Genomic DNA, 17,320 nt, shown 5'->3' on the forward strand with positions numbered 1-17,320 from the left:
TTTTTTTTTTATTCTGGGCCAGCTTTAGCTCTGAGGCTTGGCTCCAGCTCTTAGGCCTCGGCTGCTGAAAGCCGGTATCTGGTTTGTTTGGGTTCTATAATCGAAACACTGTTTCAACTCCAGCTCTGAGATCCCGGCTGGCTGAAAGCAGGTTTCTGGGGTTTTGTTTAGCTTCTATATTTGTAACAATGTTTCAAACTGCAAGCTCAGAGGCTGCAGCGGCAGGTGGGGAACGTTGGAGTCCTCTGTCACTGAAGCAAGCAAGCCTCCTGTTAGCTTCAAGCTGCCTGGTTGCCGGCCGCCATCTTGGCTGGCAGTTAATTTGCATATAGCCGATTAGCCAATGGGAAGGGTAGCGGAGTGACACCAATTTGCATGTTTCTCTTTTATTAGTGTAGATAATATTGTACAATATACTGTAACTGAGACCCAGGTTCAGCTACCTGCCAAAACAAAAGCCAAACTTTGGAAGGAAAGTGGTTTATTCAAGTGCAGGCAACTTGAGAAGATAGGGGACTCTTGTCCTAAAGCCCATCTCAACATTTCAGTACAAGCAGAGGTTTTTATTATAAGGAGGGAGAGGGAAAGCAGAACAAAGAGATCAAGGGGAGGACGTTGAAAAGTTCTCTACATGCAGACCAACACAGTCCATTCTTATAAGGATCTCGAAACCAGTCAAGCAATTGTCTGGTGTGTGTCATCCTGGTTTTTGTTACCTGGTTTTACAGTTTAAGGTCAGCAAATTTCCCAGAACTGGGATGACTGAAGGCCAGAGTCTGTATCTTTTAAAGTTAGTTCTTAGAATTTCTATACAAACATGTTGTTTATCTATAAGCTACATATTAATCATTCAACACTTACAAAAACAATGTCAAAAGAATGGTGGGATGGGTTACAATTCCCCACTGTTACAATACTTGAAAGTTGCTATGAGAGTCAATGTTAAATGTTCTAACAACAGCAATAACAACAAAACGGTAACTATGTGAGGTGAAGGATGTGTTAACTAACCTTATTGTGGCCAACATTTCAAAATATATACTACTAATTTCTGAAGAATTTAGTATAAACCATCTATAAAATGCCAGCTGTGTGTAAGACGCTGTTTGTAATAGACAGAAGTAAGGTAAAAATGTGAAATTGGTTAGTATAGTCATATGCATTTTAGTGCCTTTGGGAAAAGATTTTAGTAAGAAGAGAAGTTTAAGTTATAAGCTATTATCTAAATTGAAGGTTTCTGTGAACAGATGAGTGAGTACATCAAGAGTGGTTAAAAGGAGCCTGGCTGGCGTGGCTTGGTAGTTGAGCATCAACCCACGAACCAGAAGGTCACAGTTTGATTCTTGATCAAGGCACATGCCCGGGTTTCAGGCTAGATCCCTAGTGTGGGTGGTGCAGGAGGCAGCCAATCAGTGATTCTCTCTCATCATTGATGATGTTTCTCCCTCTGTCCCTCTCTCCCTCCCGCCCTCCCACGCTCTCTCTCTGAAATCAATAAAAATATATTTAAAAAAAAAAGAACTAGAAAATGTGCTTTAAAAAAATCAGGAATAGGATTAGGCCCTGGCTGGAGTGGCTCAGTTGGCTGGAGCATTGTCTCATGCACCCAAGGGTCTCGGGTTCATTTCCCAGTCAGGGCACATTACCCAGGTTGCGGACTCGATCCCCAGTCCGGGTGCATACAGGAGGCAACTGATCAATGTTTATCTCTCACATTAATGTTTCTCTCTCTTTCTCCCTCTCCCTTCTTCTCTCTCTAAAATAAATAAAACGTGTCTTGGCATGAGGATTTTTTAAAAAAAGAATAATCCCTGCCTGAGTAGCTCAATTGGTTAGATCATCATCCCCAGTACCCAAGGTTGTGGGTTTGATTCTCAGTCAAGGCACATACAAGGAACAACCAATGAATGCAAAAATAAGTGGAACAACAAATCGATGTTCCTCTCTCTCTAAAAATCAATAAATTAAAAATAATTTTTTTTAAAAAAAGAATAGCATTAGGAGAGAAAGACGTAGTTAGGAAAGGAATACAAATATGTAACAAGAAGATATTTTTGTTATTATCCTAAAGTTCTGAATAAAGCCAGACAAATATAAATAAAACCTGGCTTGAGCAGAAAGAGGCCTGTAAATAAAATGTGTGCTTCCTAGTAATCAGTCTAAATGAGAAAGCACTTTTCATTTTTTATTTCTCTATCTTATTTCCTCAGTTTCCTGGGTTTACACTCTTTTTAGCATCTCTGCTAAGGCAATTAAAAAGTTATGTGATTAACTATTTCTTTCACCAAATTTGACCATTTACTCCTGAAGGCAATTATTTTAATGGAGTCCACAAAGTACTATGCCAGCCAAAAATTTATTTTGAAGAATAAAGTATTTTAAAAATTGGTATGATGACATTTCTTTCTTCTTCTTTACTCATTCATGGTGAGTATGAGTATCAAACTAAAAATTACTTTAAAAGATACTAGTTATATCTACAATAGTTCCTGACTACATATATCAAAATATATTTTCTCTAGTTATTTTTAGGTATTTGTTTAAAATCTTATAAAAGTTTATTAAAAATTCTCACAATACTTTTCAGTTCCAATAACATGAAACCCATTATGAAAATATTCAAACCCTAAACGTTCATGTTTGTATTTATAAATGAGATTAATTTTTTCAAGAAGCTTTATACTTTTTCAACTGCAAGAACTCCAACATATACCAGAGCTTCGTTCTAAGTACAAGACTTTTGCCAAAAGCAAAAGTATGCAATACATTATTTTAATAATGAAAATCTCAACTATTAGAAACCAAACTCTGTGTGGAAAAAATAAATCATTTAGGTGAAAGGGTAACAAACATTCAATTCAAGGATAATGCAGCCCTGAGGGGAAATATGCATATGAATAAAGTTTATGAAATTGGTTCAATGCCTCTGCAAAGAAAACATAATTAGTTTATTTTAAAGCTGCCTATAAAATGTTTTCAATATTGCAATATGAATTATTTATAGAAAAATGCACGTCTATGAGGGAAGAAGAAAGGAGGAGGCGAAGAAAGATATGGGGGGATAAATGGTGATGGATGGAGACCTGACTTGGGTTGGTGAACTCACAATACAGTGTACAGATGATGTGTTGTAGAATTGTGCACCTTTATAATTTTGTTCATCAGTGTCACCCCAATAAATTCAATTAAAAATAAAAATGTATAGCTAAACTTTAAAGCTATCATTTTATTGAAGATCTTAAATACAGTGAGAACAACTAGAAATAAGAATATATTGTTTTGTGTACGTAATAGTTGGAAGATTCCTTTTTATTTACATGCTTCTCAAAAAAGTTAAGATTTATTATCAATCTGAATCAGTAATATTTCATTCAACTTTTCCTTTTAAAATTTAAGAAATTAAATTGACAGTTGGATATCAATTTAATTTTCAAATTTTATATAGAATGCTCTTTAAAGTTGACAAATGTATTACTTTGAAATCATAACTGCTAATGAAAAGACTGAGTGAACATGTCTAAGCTTAAATAATTTTTTAAATATATTTTTAATGTGTTTAACGTTGGTGCAGGGTCTCATAAGGGAAAAGACTTGGATTCGGGGTGTTACTATAATGGTAAATACTAAAAAGCATTCAAATGGACTCACAAGCTGCCTGTGTTTAGAATAATCCTTTCAACCAGTTTTCTGATTAGTACTTAACGTAGCACAGATTCCACTGGGAGCCACATAGAGCTTGGATGCTGTAAGTAGGCCTGCAGTTTTATAACATTTTCTTGAGAGAATTATAATAGAAATACCTGATCCCATTCTTCCAAAAAAATTATGGAAAATGAATGTTATTTATCTCCAATTTCAGGCAATTAACTATAAAGAAAAATAAAGGAAAATCACTATATTTTAAAAAGTCTCCTTTGAACACATCAAAATTTTAAAGCTAAAATAAGGCAGCCCCGCCCTGACTGGTTTGGCTCAGTGGATGGAGCGTCGGCCTGCGGACTGGGGGGTCCCGGGTTCGATTCCGGTCAAGGGCATGTACCTTGGTTGCAGGTTCATCCCCAGTTGGGGGTGTGCAGGAGGCAGCTGATCGATGTTTTTTTCTCATTGATGTTTCTAACTCTCTATCCCTCCTCCCTTCCTCTCTGTGAAAAATCAATAAAATATATTTAAATTAAATAAATAAATAAATAAATAAATAAAACAAGGCAGCCCCAGGGAATGTGCACACTCCCTGGTCCTGGCTGAGCAGCAGAAGCACTGGGCACCATTAACTAAGGATTGACTTCTCTGCTTTCTCGTTCTCAGCCAATGGTAAGCCATATTCTGGTTGGCCTCTAGGTTAAAACTTGAGGTTTCCTAAAATAGTTTTATTTGGTTGTACAAGAAACATAAATGTAATGATGATAAATAACTTAAAAGAGTATTACCTAAATTTACCTCAAATTTCTGAAATTAATATTCACAATTATCAATTTATGAACACTAGAGGGCAGTAAAACACTAGAAGGTATATTTAAATTACATAACTAAAAGTGGCAAAGGCAAGCCAGTACTTTTATTTTTTAGTCAAAATCCTAACAATTTAATGAATTTATTCCTTTTTAGGTTGCTAAAGTACACAGTATTCTTTGGCGTGTCATTTTAGGTATAACTTACTTTGCAAAGTCCAAATAAGAAATGTGTCCATGATAAAACCCGGGTTTCATCTCTTTCCAGGAAGTGATGTTCTTCACAAAGCGTACCTAAACAGGAGGACACACTCATTACTTACGTGTAATTTAAAGAAAATGAAATTCAATGATAGTAAACTACTTCCCATGTAGGCATTTAAAACCAATCACAATTGTAGTTGGACAATTACAGAGCTTAAAACACAGCTTTCTAACTAAGAAAAGTATAGTGTGATCTGCAACTACTAATTCATCATCAACAGAGCTATCACCACAGTCAGAAAAGAGGGAAAGAAGACCCTAAAAATGCATCGCACAATGCAAACATTCACAATGCTGTACAGTGCAGACATTCACATGGGGTGAGGGAGGGTGGCACAAACACACACTGTGAGAATAAACAAGTCATCTTTTCTGTCAAAAAACAGTTTACACAGCCACCATTTTGGCTCATGTGACTTGGCAGCCACCATGTTGGCAGCATGACTTGCAGCTCCCCTGGGGGCTGCCATCCTGAAACGGCAAAGGTCAACCCCTCCCTTTGAATTAGCCAATCATGAAAGACTGTGGGCCTGCGCTCCAATCAAGAGTGAGAGACAGGTCATGGGCGTCTGGATTAAAAAGCGAGCAGACCACCTGCTCAGTGTGCGTGTGCTTCCAGACCATGTGAATGAGCACCCTCCTGCAGGAGTAAAGACATTTATCTTGCTTCCTGGCTCCCGAGTATGTTTTGTGTTCTACCAGGACCCCTGAATTTTGCCTTATTTCTTACAACATGATGAAGCAGGCAGCACTGTAGTATAGGAAGATTCTACACAAATCTGTTTTCTTCTTAGAGGCCTGTTATTCCTAAAAAATCATTTTTATTAACAACTCAAAAAATTAAAAAATTGCTAAATCAAAATTATTAAAGAAAACATGGTAATTATCAGAAGACTTTAAAGAGTTAAGAGCAGATATCATAAGTTTGTTAATAAAAAAGATAAAATTAGAGATGTGATATAGGTAAAAATTTTAAAAAGCTAATTACTCCTTTAATTTAATAGAATTAAAAGTATACAAAAGATTAGTTAATATGAAAAAGTCTTTGCAAATATATTTTAAAAATTTGCCCAGTCGGTATGGGTCAGTGGATTGAGTGTTGTCCCATGCAGCAAGAGGTCACGAGTAACTCTACACTGCCAGCTAATTTCCTTAATTTAACTGTCCAATTTATATAAGGCGTGAAAACAACAACAAAACAACCAGAAGGATTTGAAAGGAAAAGCAAGTAGTCATCCTTCATATCGTGATTCTGATTTAAAAACTTAGGCTGGAGAGTGTCAGGTTTTATCTACTAAGAAAACCCCTCAAATCCAATCATTAAAACTCTTTGACCTCCAAAAACTCAAAGTTCTGTTGATATCTCTCTCTCTCTCTCTCTCTCTCTCTCTCTCTCTCTCTCGCTTATTTTCCTCAGTACATTCACTACAATCTCAACTTCCAAACCACCCTGTTCACGACTCTCATACTGGACAACCATTTTTCATCAGTGATCACTGACTTATTCTTGCCCATTTTATTGTCTTGGGTAAACTCAGGGGTTGCTGAAGATTGCCAGTCAAAACTAAGAGAAATGGTTTAACTATCTATGTAGGACTTTGCGTTTTATTTCCCAACTTCATTCTGAGGTAAATTCAGGTGGGTTATTGTTGAGACTTTTAACAACACCCATTGCTAAAATCTCCAAAAGACTCAGAATCTTTCTTTAATCCCCAACTAATAGAATACTGAAGACTACATACTTGATGCATATGTATTTTTTCCATCTCATCAACATTCAACTAAGGCAATATGTTAAAGTTTCATTAATAAAACTGTGGCTGACTTACAATTTGCAATAACTCAAAAGATGCTGAGCTGAGATTTACCTTCCCTCTATAGGAAAGAAAAAAGTGCTAAGCAAACAAATGATGTCAATAAGGTTAAAGCAGCTCTTCAGACTGAACTGGAGAATAGTTTGAGCATTTACATACTACTGCAAGTCTATACCATTCTAACCTCTTCTTCCAAAGTGACCTCCAAGGTCATAACCAACTAAATAACCCTCTTTGAAGAACAGTATGTTCAGTTTTTCTTTTCAAAGTATTTATTTAGCCACTTCTCCTTTTAGCCATCCTATATAATAAAAGCCTAATATGCTAAGTGTCTGGTCATCCAGTCGGCCATTCAACTAATCAAAGCGTAATATGCTAGCCCTAACTGGTTTGGCTCAGTGGATAGAGCGTCAGCCTGCGGGCTCAAGGGTCCCAGGTTTGCAGGCACATACCCAGTAGGGAGTGTGCAGGAGGCAGCTGATGGATGTTTCTCTCTCATTGATGTTTCTAACTCTCTATCCCTCTCCCTTCCTCTCTGTAAAAAATCAATAAAATATATATATTTTTTAAAAAGCGTAATATGCTAATGATATGCTAAGGCCACTCAACCGCTCGCTATGACGTGCACTGACCACCAGGGGGCAGATGCTCCTACCGGTAGATTAGCTTGCTGCTGGGGTCTGTCCGATCGGGACTGAGCGAGACAGGCCGGACATATCCTGGAGCCCTCCTGCAGTCCCTCTCCAGCTGGCCAAACTCCCGCGTTCCTCCCCAGCCACAATTGTGCACTGGTGGGGTCCCTCGGACTGGCCTGCGCCCTCTTGCAATCTGGGACCCCTTCAGAGATGTCGGAGAGCCAGTTTCGGCCTGACGGTGGAACGACCAGTTGCTATGATGTGCACTGACCACCAGGGGGCAGACACTCAACACAGGAGTTGCCCCCTGGTGGTCAGTGTGCTCCCACAGTTCAGCCAGAAGCTGGTCTCACAGCTGGCGAGCGCAGCGGCAGTGGTGGGAGCCTCTCCCGTCTCTGCAGCAGCGCTAGGATGTCCAACTACCATCAGCAGGTCATCCCCTGAGGGCTCCTGGACTGCGAGAGGGTGCAGGCTGGGCTGAGGGACCCCCACTCCCCCATGCAAGAAGTTTGTGCACCGGGCCTCTAGTGTTAAATATTTATCGTATTTCTCCTGAATTTTCCCTGTCTCTCCCCTCTTCACCTTAATCAGTCTAGTTTCAGTTCCTGCTCCATCACTTTCTGCCTCCTCACCTCTCCTATACCACTTACCTTGTCTTTCAGTATTTCTTCTGTTTTGTTTTTGTTTTTTTCTCTACAGTGCAGCATTCTGCCCAAGACCTTGAGATAAAACTCTGGAGCACAGAGGAGTAAAGGGAAATGGAGAGTAGGTGAGCAAGCTTCTACTTGGTTTTTAATGGATTCTTATTGTACTTGGCACTAATGAAGGTAAAGTGATAGACAAAAAGGAGCAAAACTAAAAGTATCAAATGAAGTTAAGGAGACTGAAGACACTAAACTTGCTTGGTGGAGAAAAATAGTCACCACAGTGACTTTATTCAAAGAGAATTTCCATACTCTGATTGAAATAGGCTATCAAGAAGGATGTTTCAGCAGTAGTAGTTAGATACAGTACATGAAAAGAGATGTTTTCATGCCTAGCCTGGAGCAGATCCTGAACTGTGATTTTTTTGTTTGTTTGTTTAAAGTATTACATATGTCTCCTTTTTTTCCAATTGACCTCCCACCCCGGCCACTCCCACCCTTAAAGGCAAGCCCCCACCCCGCCAGTGTCTATGTCCATTGGTTATGCTAATATGCATGCATACAAGTCCTTTGGTTGATCTCTAACACGCCCTCTCCCCTGCCATTTGTCTCTGGATCTATTTTTGTTCATCAGTTTATGTTGATCATTATATCCACATATGAGTGAGATCATGTGGTATTTATCTTTCTCCAACTGGCTTATTTCGCTTAGCATAATGCTCTCCAGTTCCATCCCTGCTGTTGCAAATGGTAAAAGTTCCTTTATAGCGGCGTAGTATTCCACTGTGTAGATGTACCACAGTTTTCTAATCCATTCATCTACTGATGGGCACTTAGGCTGTTTCCAGATCTTAGCTATGGTGAATTGTGCTGCTATGAACATAGGGGTGCATATATCCTTTCTGATTGGTGTTCCTGGTTTCTTGGGATATAGTCCTAGGAGTGGGATTACTGAGTCAAATGGGAGTTCCATTTTTAATTTTTTGAGGAAACTCCACAGTGGCTGCACCAGTCTGCATTCCCACCAGCAGTGCACGAGGGTTCCTTTTTCTCCACATCCCCGCCAGCACTTGTCATTTGTTGATTTGTTGATGATAGCCACCAAACTGTGATTTTTGTCAGATTTTATAACTGAAGCAGAGTCAGGCTAGCAAGTAATCAGAGAAGACCTTCAGGGAAAACACAAGCAACGTGGGGAGCAGTGCTGTGATTTATTTGCTAGTTGAATCAGACCTGAACCAGTGCTGCAGGAAAAAGCTGAGAAAGCACCATCTTGCTAACAGTGTATCTAGACCTATTCTTAATAAGATTAATCTCAACATTATGATTATCTGTGATCACAAAAGAACTTGTTTTCACTATCTAAAAGCAAAAATGCCATTCTGAACATCCTGGCCACATTTCAACTTTTTAATAACTACCTATTTAATGAATACTATTAACTTGGGTGATTACTATATACTGAAGTCCTACTCATTTATATACTTAAAATAAAGATTCATTGTACAGTGTGGGTAGTTTTATGAGACTAAACTAGAGAAGTTTTATATACAAAGAGAAAAACAGTAATTGTTAGATAAAAATATAAGAAAGGTCAGCAACAACTGCATACAGTATCTTCACTATAGTTCAAAACTGTGTTATTGAACCCTTTTTTTTGTGGGAAGGTGGGCCGGGATGTTCTCAATCACCTGAATTAAGGTTAGATTATATTATTACCCTCAATCAAAGGGGCTCGCTCTGCAGTAATTATCATCATGGTATCATGCTCAGCAAAGAATGACTTTCAGAATCATAGCTGGTTCATTCATTTAACAAAAAAGTTATGCAATGTCTACTATGCCTCAGGCACTGTTCTTAAGCATGGAGATATAGTGCTGAACAAGACAGACAAGTTCCTTATATTATAACAGAGGAAAAGACAGACAATAAACAAATAAATCAGCAAATAATAGGAAAGATACAGAAAGACTGATGGTACACAATAACTTGGAAGAGGCATTTTATATATATAAAATAGACATATTATATGTATGGTGACTAAGTAGGATTTTACTAAGAGAATGCCATTTAAGCTGAAACCTTAAATGGATAACATGAGACAAATCATGAGGAGTCAGAAGTCATTCTATAAAGAAATGGTAAGTGCAGAGGCCTTTAAATCAGCGGTTCTCAACCTGTGGGTTGCAACCCCTTTAGGGGTCAAACGACTCTTTCACAGGGGTCGCCTAAGACCATCGGAAAAAACATATATAATTACATATTGTTTTTGTGATTAATCACTATGCTTTAATTATGTTCAATTTGTAACAATGAAATTGGAGGTCACCACAACATGAGGAACTGTATTAAAGGGTCGCGTCATTAGGAAGGTTGAGAACCACTGCTTTAAATGGAAATGGCTTGGCATATTCAATGATCCAAAAAGCCAGTGTGGCTGGTAAATAACAGGTGAGAGCAGAGAAGGACTTGACCAAAAAGGGCTGATTGGTCTACGTAAGGAATTTGGATTTTCTTGGGTAGGTAGAATATGAATTTAAATATAAGTACCTCACCATCCTGAGAAGATTATAATACGCATGTTCCCATAACCCCACTGAGAATCATGTTCTAGATCTTTGCTATTCCAACTGTGGTTCAAGGCCCAGAAGCATCGGTTTTGACATCAGTGGGAGCCGTTGGGGAAGGTCATCAAGAAGACATGAATGCTGGTTTGGCCCACAAACTGGACAGGGCAACTGGAAGCTCCCACTCTCTCCCCTGTGCTTGGAATTTGTGCTCTGCTTGCCTTCCCTGTGTTAGAAGCTGCCCAAGGACACAGCCTTGCGACAGAATGTGGTGATGAGAATATCTGGACTGTACATGACTAAACTCAGTTAAGGCCTTCTGCCTCTCCCAGCCCTCCATGTATGGAGACTGGTTTCAGATTACCTTCTAAGGAGGTTTCAACACAACAGAAGCTTTTTAGAAACTCAGAATATCAGGCTGCATCTTAGTCCTTCTGAATCAGAATCTGCATTTTAATTGGTGATTAGATATACATTATAGATTGAGAAGCACTCATCTAAAGTGCTGTGCTGAAAAAGCAGTGTGTACAACTAATATCAAGCCATAAGATCCAATGCAAATGAACAGAAGTTGGCTAAACTGTGAATTAAAGAACAAAAAATTACTATGTTGTCCTACACAGAATGCAAATTCTACATTATTTTTTTAAATGTTATTATAACAAGCAGTTTTATTTTATTTATTTTTAAATATATTGTATTGATTTTTTACAGAGAGGAAGGAGAGGGATAGAGAGTTAGAAACATCGATGAGAGAGAAACATCGATCAGCAGCCTCCTGCACACTCCTTACTAGGGATGTGCCCACAACCAAGGTACATGCCTTTGACCGGAATCGAACCTGGGACCCTTGAGTCCGCAGGCTGACGCTCTATCCACTGAGCCAAACCGGTCAGGGCAAATTCTACATTATTTTCAATGTCTTACAGAAAGGGGTAAAATGCAGTCACAGACCTAAATATATGAGAACAAAAAGAATTAAGAAATATCATAAAAGACCAGTACCACTTACAATTTGACATTGTTACTTTAAAGACAATATGTTCTTTAATGTAGAGGTATTTTCATGATAGCAGAATAAACTTAATTTTCCAATTAGAACAACTGATTGAATACTTGTCTCCTGCCAATTCCTGTCTATTAACTGAGTAAAGCCCATCTCAAAAACATACCTCTCACGACTGAGTCTGCCTTATTCTTATTACTTAGTATTCTCATGCCTTGTTTTCCTGTTTATCTTTTAGTCTCCTTGTTTTTACTTTCTCTTATTTTATCCCAACTTCTTAATTTTAAAAAATTCCTTATCTACAGAAAAGTTGAAAGAACCTAGATATAGGTATAGGTATAGATATAGATATAGATACAGATATATAGATATAGATATATAGATATAGATACACACACACACAATTTTTCCTGAATAGTTTGAAAGCAAGTGGCAGGCACCTTTGATCAAGGATCCAATCACAGATCACACATTACTTTTGGTTTTCATGTCTCCTTAGTCTCCTCTTGTGTAGAGAAGACTATTCCATCCCACCCCCAACAACCCTTACTTTTCTTTGGTTGTCACGACACTGACATTTTCAGAAGAGTTCAGAACAGTTGTTCTAGAGCAGCGGTTCTCAACCTGTGGGTCGCGACCCCTTTGGCGGTCGAACGACCCTTTCACAGGGGTCGCCTAAGACCATCCTGCATATCAGATATTTATTTTACATTACGATTCATAACAGTAGCAACATTACAGTTATGAAGTAGCAACAAAAATAATTTTATGGTTGCATCACAACACGAGGAACTGTATTTAAAGGGCCAGAAGGTTGAGAACCACTGTTCTAGAGAATATTCTACAACACGGACCTGTTACCTCAAGATAAGATCCAGGTTAAACATTTGGGTGAGAAATATTTTTGGTTAAACCTTTTTGTGAGAACACCATATATTGATGTTTTCTTTGAACATTGTTCAAGTTTCTGTGTCTATGCTTTACACTCTTGAATAAATCATAAATAAGCTCCCTGAAAGATATGCCCTTGCTTTTTATTCCAAGCCTTAGCATAATCTCTGTATGTTACATAGTCAATGAATGAAAACTTAAAAGCAGAGTTAACAACTGTTTCTTAAATAGCAGAATATGTATAACTATCCCACATTTAATAGTTTTGAACTAGACTAAAAATATTTGGGCTTTGCCTCTAAATTTTTTGAAAGAAATAATTACACATGTAAGCAGTTTAGCACAGTATCTAGTCCATTATGTACAAAATAAATCTGGGAAAGAGCTAGGGCTAACTGCAGGCATTAAGCAGACTGAACTGCTGAGGTTAGAAGGGGATGGAGTGGTCACCTATGCTTATGAGTAAACTGGGCTTTAAATGAAAGATTGAAACAATGGCATATTTAATAAAATCTAATCTTTTACGTCTCACTTCAGTCAAATATTGATTAGAAACGATTTCTCGGAGAAGAAAGAAGAGAATTTAATTCCTATTTGAATAAGAAAGCAGTTGAGGACAGTCCACAAGAACAAAAATATGGCATGAAAATCAAATTATGTTATGCAAAATAGGGCTCAGAGAACACTTAAAAATATTATCAAAGCATCTACTAGTATAATTTAGAAGTTTATATTTAAATAAAGTTTACTAGATTGAATGTGAAATAAAAATGCTATCTAATATGTCATGTCCAGGAGAGAGAAGTAGTAACTGTAACTTGTTTGAACAACTGTTTCTATACAGAGCAAGAGACCAGTAAGTAATTTAGATATGGTGCATTAGAGAACATTTGGTGTATATGCCATTCCTAATTAAGAGCAGGTTCTCAGCTACCAGCTGCCATGCTGAAGTATGCGGCTAATGATTAAGACTATTCCTCTACTCTCCCGACATAAACATATTTTAAGTATTGGTCATTATGTAATCCAATTGCTTTTAAGATAGTGTTTATGCTTCTCTTCTGCTGGGTTTTTTCTCTTTTTTTCCCTTCTCTATCACTAACAAGCTATTGAAAGAAAAACAGAAGTTTTATCTCATCCAAATGCAACTGGGAAAATGTATCACTACATGATGCCTATAAATGTCATATGTGGTAAGCTTCTGTAGATTTATGTTTCCTGAAAAAATGGTAGATGCATTGTCAGACATCTCATAGCTGCCAGAGAACTCTGTAATGCTGGACACAAAACAATTCTAAAAATTGAACAAGCAAGCTAACTTTATCTTCCTACAAAATACTACTAAAGAAATCTAAAATTATATGAGCATTAAGAAATGTTCCTTTTAAACCAAGATATATTCTGAAAAGCAATCATGCAAATAGATTTAAAATATACCACATGCTGTATAAAAACTGATTATTTAGTATACTTGCCTTTAGATATACAATATTACATAATAAATAGTTTTTATGACCCACTTAACTAAATAAGCTCATGTTCCTTCCAATTTATAGAGTAGTTATTTGGTTTGGCTGACAGATGTAGATTTTTGGTTCTATGAAAAAGAGTAATTGAGGATGCTGCAGAGAGCCAAGAATTACATGGACAGATAGTGACTTTTAGAAATAGCTCTCAAGCAAGAAAGTGAACATTAACCTTGGGTATCAATGTTATTCTCTTGCGTCACAGTAAGGATTATAGAAATGCTAAATAATGGGATAACAAAGTCAATTCTGCAACTAATAAAACAAATTCAGATATTTTCAAATGGAAACATTCTAACTATATAAGTATCACAAATACCTTTCTAATAAGGCTATCCCAATATGGTGTTTAATCCTAGATAGTATTTCAAATATTATCTTTTCTTCACATGGAACCCAATACCCATTTTCTTCAATACTTGTAGAAAGAACTTTTATCTATATATATAAAAGCCTAAGCAACCGAATGACCAGCCGACCGGTTGCTATGATGCACACTGACCACCAGGGGGCAGACATGCAACACTGGAGCTGCCTGGTGGTCAGTGCGCTCCCACAGCCAACCTCCCACAGCCCCTCCCCCGAGACGGCCCCTCCCCATGGCCAGCCGGCCCCCCTGATCAGCCCTGATCACCGGCCAGGCCAAGGGACCCTACCCATGCACGAATTCGTGCACCTGCACCGGGCCTCTAGTTTATTTAGAACTCCAGGTATGGAGAAAATATGTGCTATTACTGATAAAGAGCTGAATAAATCTCATAAGATAATTTCCTCCACTTTTCTTAAAACTATTCCAAAAAATTACCTATCCATCTGTTTATCTAAAGTTTCCTGACAACTTAAAAGGCAAGATTATGTTAAAATATAAGCCACAATACCTGTTTTGCAAAAGTTTATAACTAATCCTACATAATAAAAGCCTAACATGCTAAGTGTCCAGTTGTCCGTTCAACCAAAGTGTAATATGCTAATGATATGCTAAGGCCGCTCAACTGCTCACTGTGATGTGCACTGATCACCAGGGGGCAGATGCTTCAACTGGTAGGTTAGCTTGCTGGTGGGGTCTAGTCGATCTGGATGGAGCGAGACAGGCCAGACATGCCCTGGAGCCCTCCCGCAGTCCCTCCCCGGCTGGTCAACCTCCCGCATTCCTCCCTGGCCCCGATCATGCACTGGTGGGATCCCTTGGCCTGGCCTGCGCCCTCTCGCAATCCAGGCTGAGGGACCCACCCCCCACTGAATGCACGAATTTCATGCACCCGGCCTCTAGTATTTACAAAAATTACTAGTAAAGATAATATGAAATTCACAAAATTGAGCAATAGAGAATACAGGTTTTCATCAAATAAAGATTTCTGTATCATAAGTTGAGAAAATACAATGTTTTTTATTGCACAATATCTTGCTAACAATATTGTATATTTTAAAAAGAATACCATATTGAAGAGCAGCCATTTTATCTTAGAAAATTCAAGCTATTAATTCATTTATTTCACATATATATGAATACATACCATATGCAAGGAAATGTGAAGAAAGTAAAATTACAAAAGAATGTGGTTGATCCCTTCCCCCAACAGATTACAACTGATTGGGATCAGCACACATATCCCTTAAAATGCTTTGTCCCTTGAGATACAACATGTATTCCTTAAGTTGTGCTTACCTGATCTTGTAGTGACATCACTGGATTATTTTTGGTAGTGTTGATATGAAGAACATGGTATTTATTCTTTGCACACAGGTCATAGGCAATATTGGTAAAAGAGGTGCTTGCGGTTTTGGGGACTCTGTTATAAATGATCACCATGTCATCTTCCTCATCTAAAGCTGCATCTTGCCGAGGGCCATCCATTGTATGACGTTGCTCAATTTCTCGAACTTCATGTCTTGCAATAGCCCTTTCTGCAAAGAAAAACAGAGAAAAACTCAGTTTTTAAAGAGACAATAAGGAAGTTATGAAACACTGAAAATAATTTCCTACACCTGGAATATAATGTTCTTTTCCAAGAATTGGGTAAGAGCAGATGAGGAAATGTTTGGAGGGCCAAACATCAGAACTACCTTTGAAGGATGATACATCCTATATAATAAAAGCCTAATATGCTAAGTGTCTGGTCGTCCAGTCAGCCATTCAACCAAAGTGTAATATGCTAATGATATGCTAAGGATGCTCAACTGCTCGCTATGACGTGCACTGATCACCAGGGGGCAGACAGTCAGCCAGTCAACCAGTTGCTATGATGTGCACTGAACACCAGGGGGCTGACGCTCCGACCGGTAGGTTAGCTTGCTGCTGTGGTCCAGCTGATTAGGACTGAACAAGACAGGCCCTCCCATGGTCCCTCCCACATTCCTCCCCAGCCCCGATTGTGCACCAGTGGGGTACCTCAGCCTGGCCTGTGCCCTCTCACAATCTGGGACCCCTCGGGGGATGTTGGAGAGCCAGTTTCGGCCCAATCCCGCAGGCCAGGCTGAGGGACCCCACTGGTGCACAAATTCATGCACCGGGTTTCTAGTATACATATAAAACAGAACAAAAGAATACCACAGACCAGAGAGTTCTTCAGTGTAGTTCAAAAGTCACTTTATAGTCTAATAGAATTTCCATAGCTTGTCCTAATTCTCAAACACACAAAGACAGATTATATGGAATACTACATTTTATAGTAAAAAATGCACTTAAAAAATACATCACTTAAAATGTAAGCAAAGATTTTGAAATTTTCTATTTGGGATTTAGTTATTCCCTGATTTATCAAACGGTATTAGGGCAGTGATTATTGTGCCATGCCAGCACAGCCATGGGTGAACCTGAGTGGAAGTTGACCCTCCGCTCCTCAGTGCTGCAGTGGCAGGTTGTGCCGAGCCGGCACGGCCATGGGTGAGCCTGAGAGGGGGCGGTGAAGGATTTAGAAAAGATAGACAAGAGAATAAAGCTAGGGCTAGGTGGGATGCTGCCCTCTGATTAGAGAGACAGTGCCAGATTTCCACCAGGCAAAGTAAGAGCATGGTCAAGATATTTACAATGCTCTCGTGGGTTTCAAATCTTACTCAATTACATGCACCTGAACTCTATCAAGTCCACATCACTCAGCCTCCTGTGACCACAAGTTCCGACCATAAGGTCAGGCTTACAACTATAGCCTTTGGCTATAATTGTGCTGGGACTTGCACATGGCTTTCCCACGAGAGGATCATGCCCTCTCATTAGTCCAAGGCTTAAACCTGTCCAAATGCTGTAGCTGCTCTCCACAGATTATAAGTGCTGATTTTGATTTTGGGGTAAGAAGAGTGGAAATAACACCATCACAAAACCTTTTTCTTTTTGGTGTTGCATTACAGATAAATCCTGGCTATGTTTATTCCTGAAACCCCATGGTTCCTCTAATTCAAATCCCTGTCTACCACATAGTTTAAAAGCAATGACATTTTGCTTTCTACTACTCCCAATTTAATAGAAAGTTCAGTTTCAAATACTTTTTAGAGGAAGAGAGCAAGAAAGAGGGAAGGAAGAAATGAAGG

The 17,320-nt window shown here is 38.5% G+C and overlaps 1 protein-coding gene across 3 annotated transcripts in view; it reads right to left on the reverse strand.

Moving 5' to 3' along the window:
* The window catches only part of HS2ST1 (heparan sulfate 2-O-sulfotransferase 1), a 149,727-nt gene that overhangs the window by 20,166 nt on the left and 112,241 nt on the right, over positions 1 to 17,320 (reverse strand). For all 3 annotated transcript variants that reach the window (XM_005885318.2, XM_014532616.1, XM_014532617.1), the window contains exons 2-3: positions 15,462 to 15,700; positions 4,657 to 4,742 (exon numbers count right to left, since the gene is read on the reverse strand). In XM_005885318.2, coding sequence (XP_005885380.1) covers positions 4,657 to 4,742; positions 15,462 to 15,700 — 325 coding nt within the window. The remainder of the gene's footprint in view (positions 1 to 4,656; positions 4,743 to 15,461; positions 15,701 to 17,320) is intronic.

This window comes from Myotis brandtii, unplaced genomic scaffold (assembly GCF_000412655.1).
Source record: "Myotis brandtii unplaced genomic scaffold, ASM41265v1 scaffold90, whole genome shotgun sequence".
NCBI classification, from domain to species: domain Eukaryota; kingdom Metazoa; phylum Chordata; class Mammalia; order Chiroptera; family Vespertilionidae; genus Myotis; species Myotis brandtii.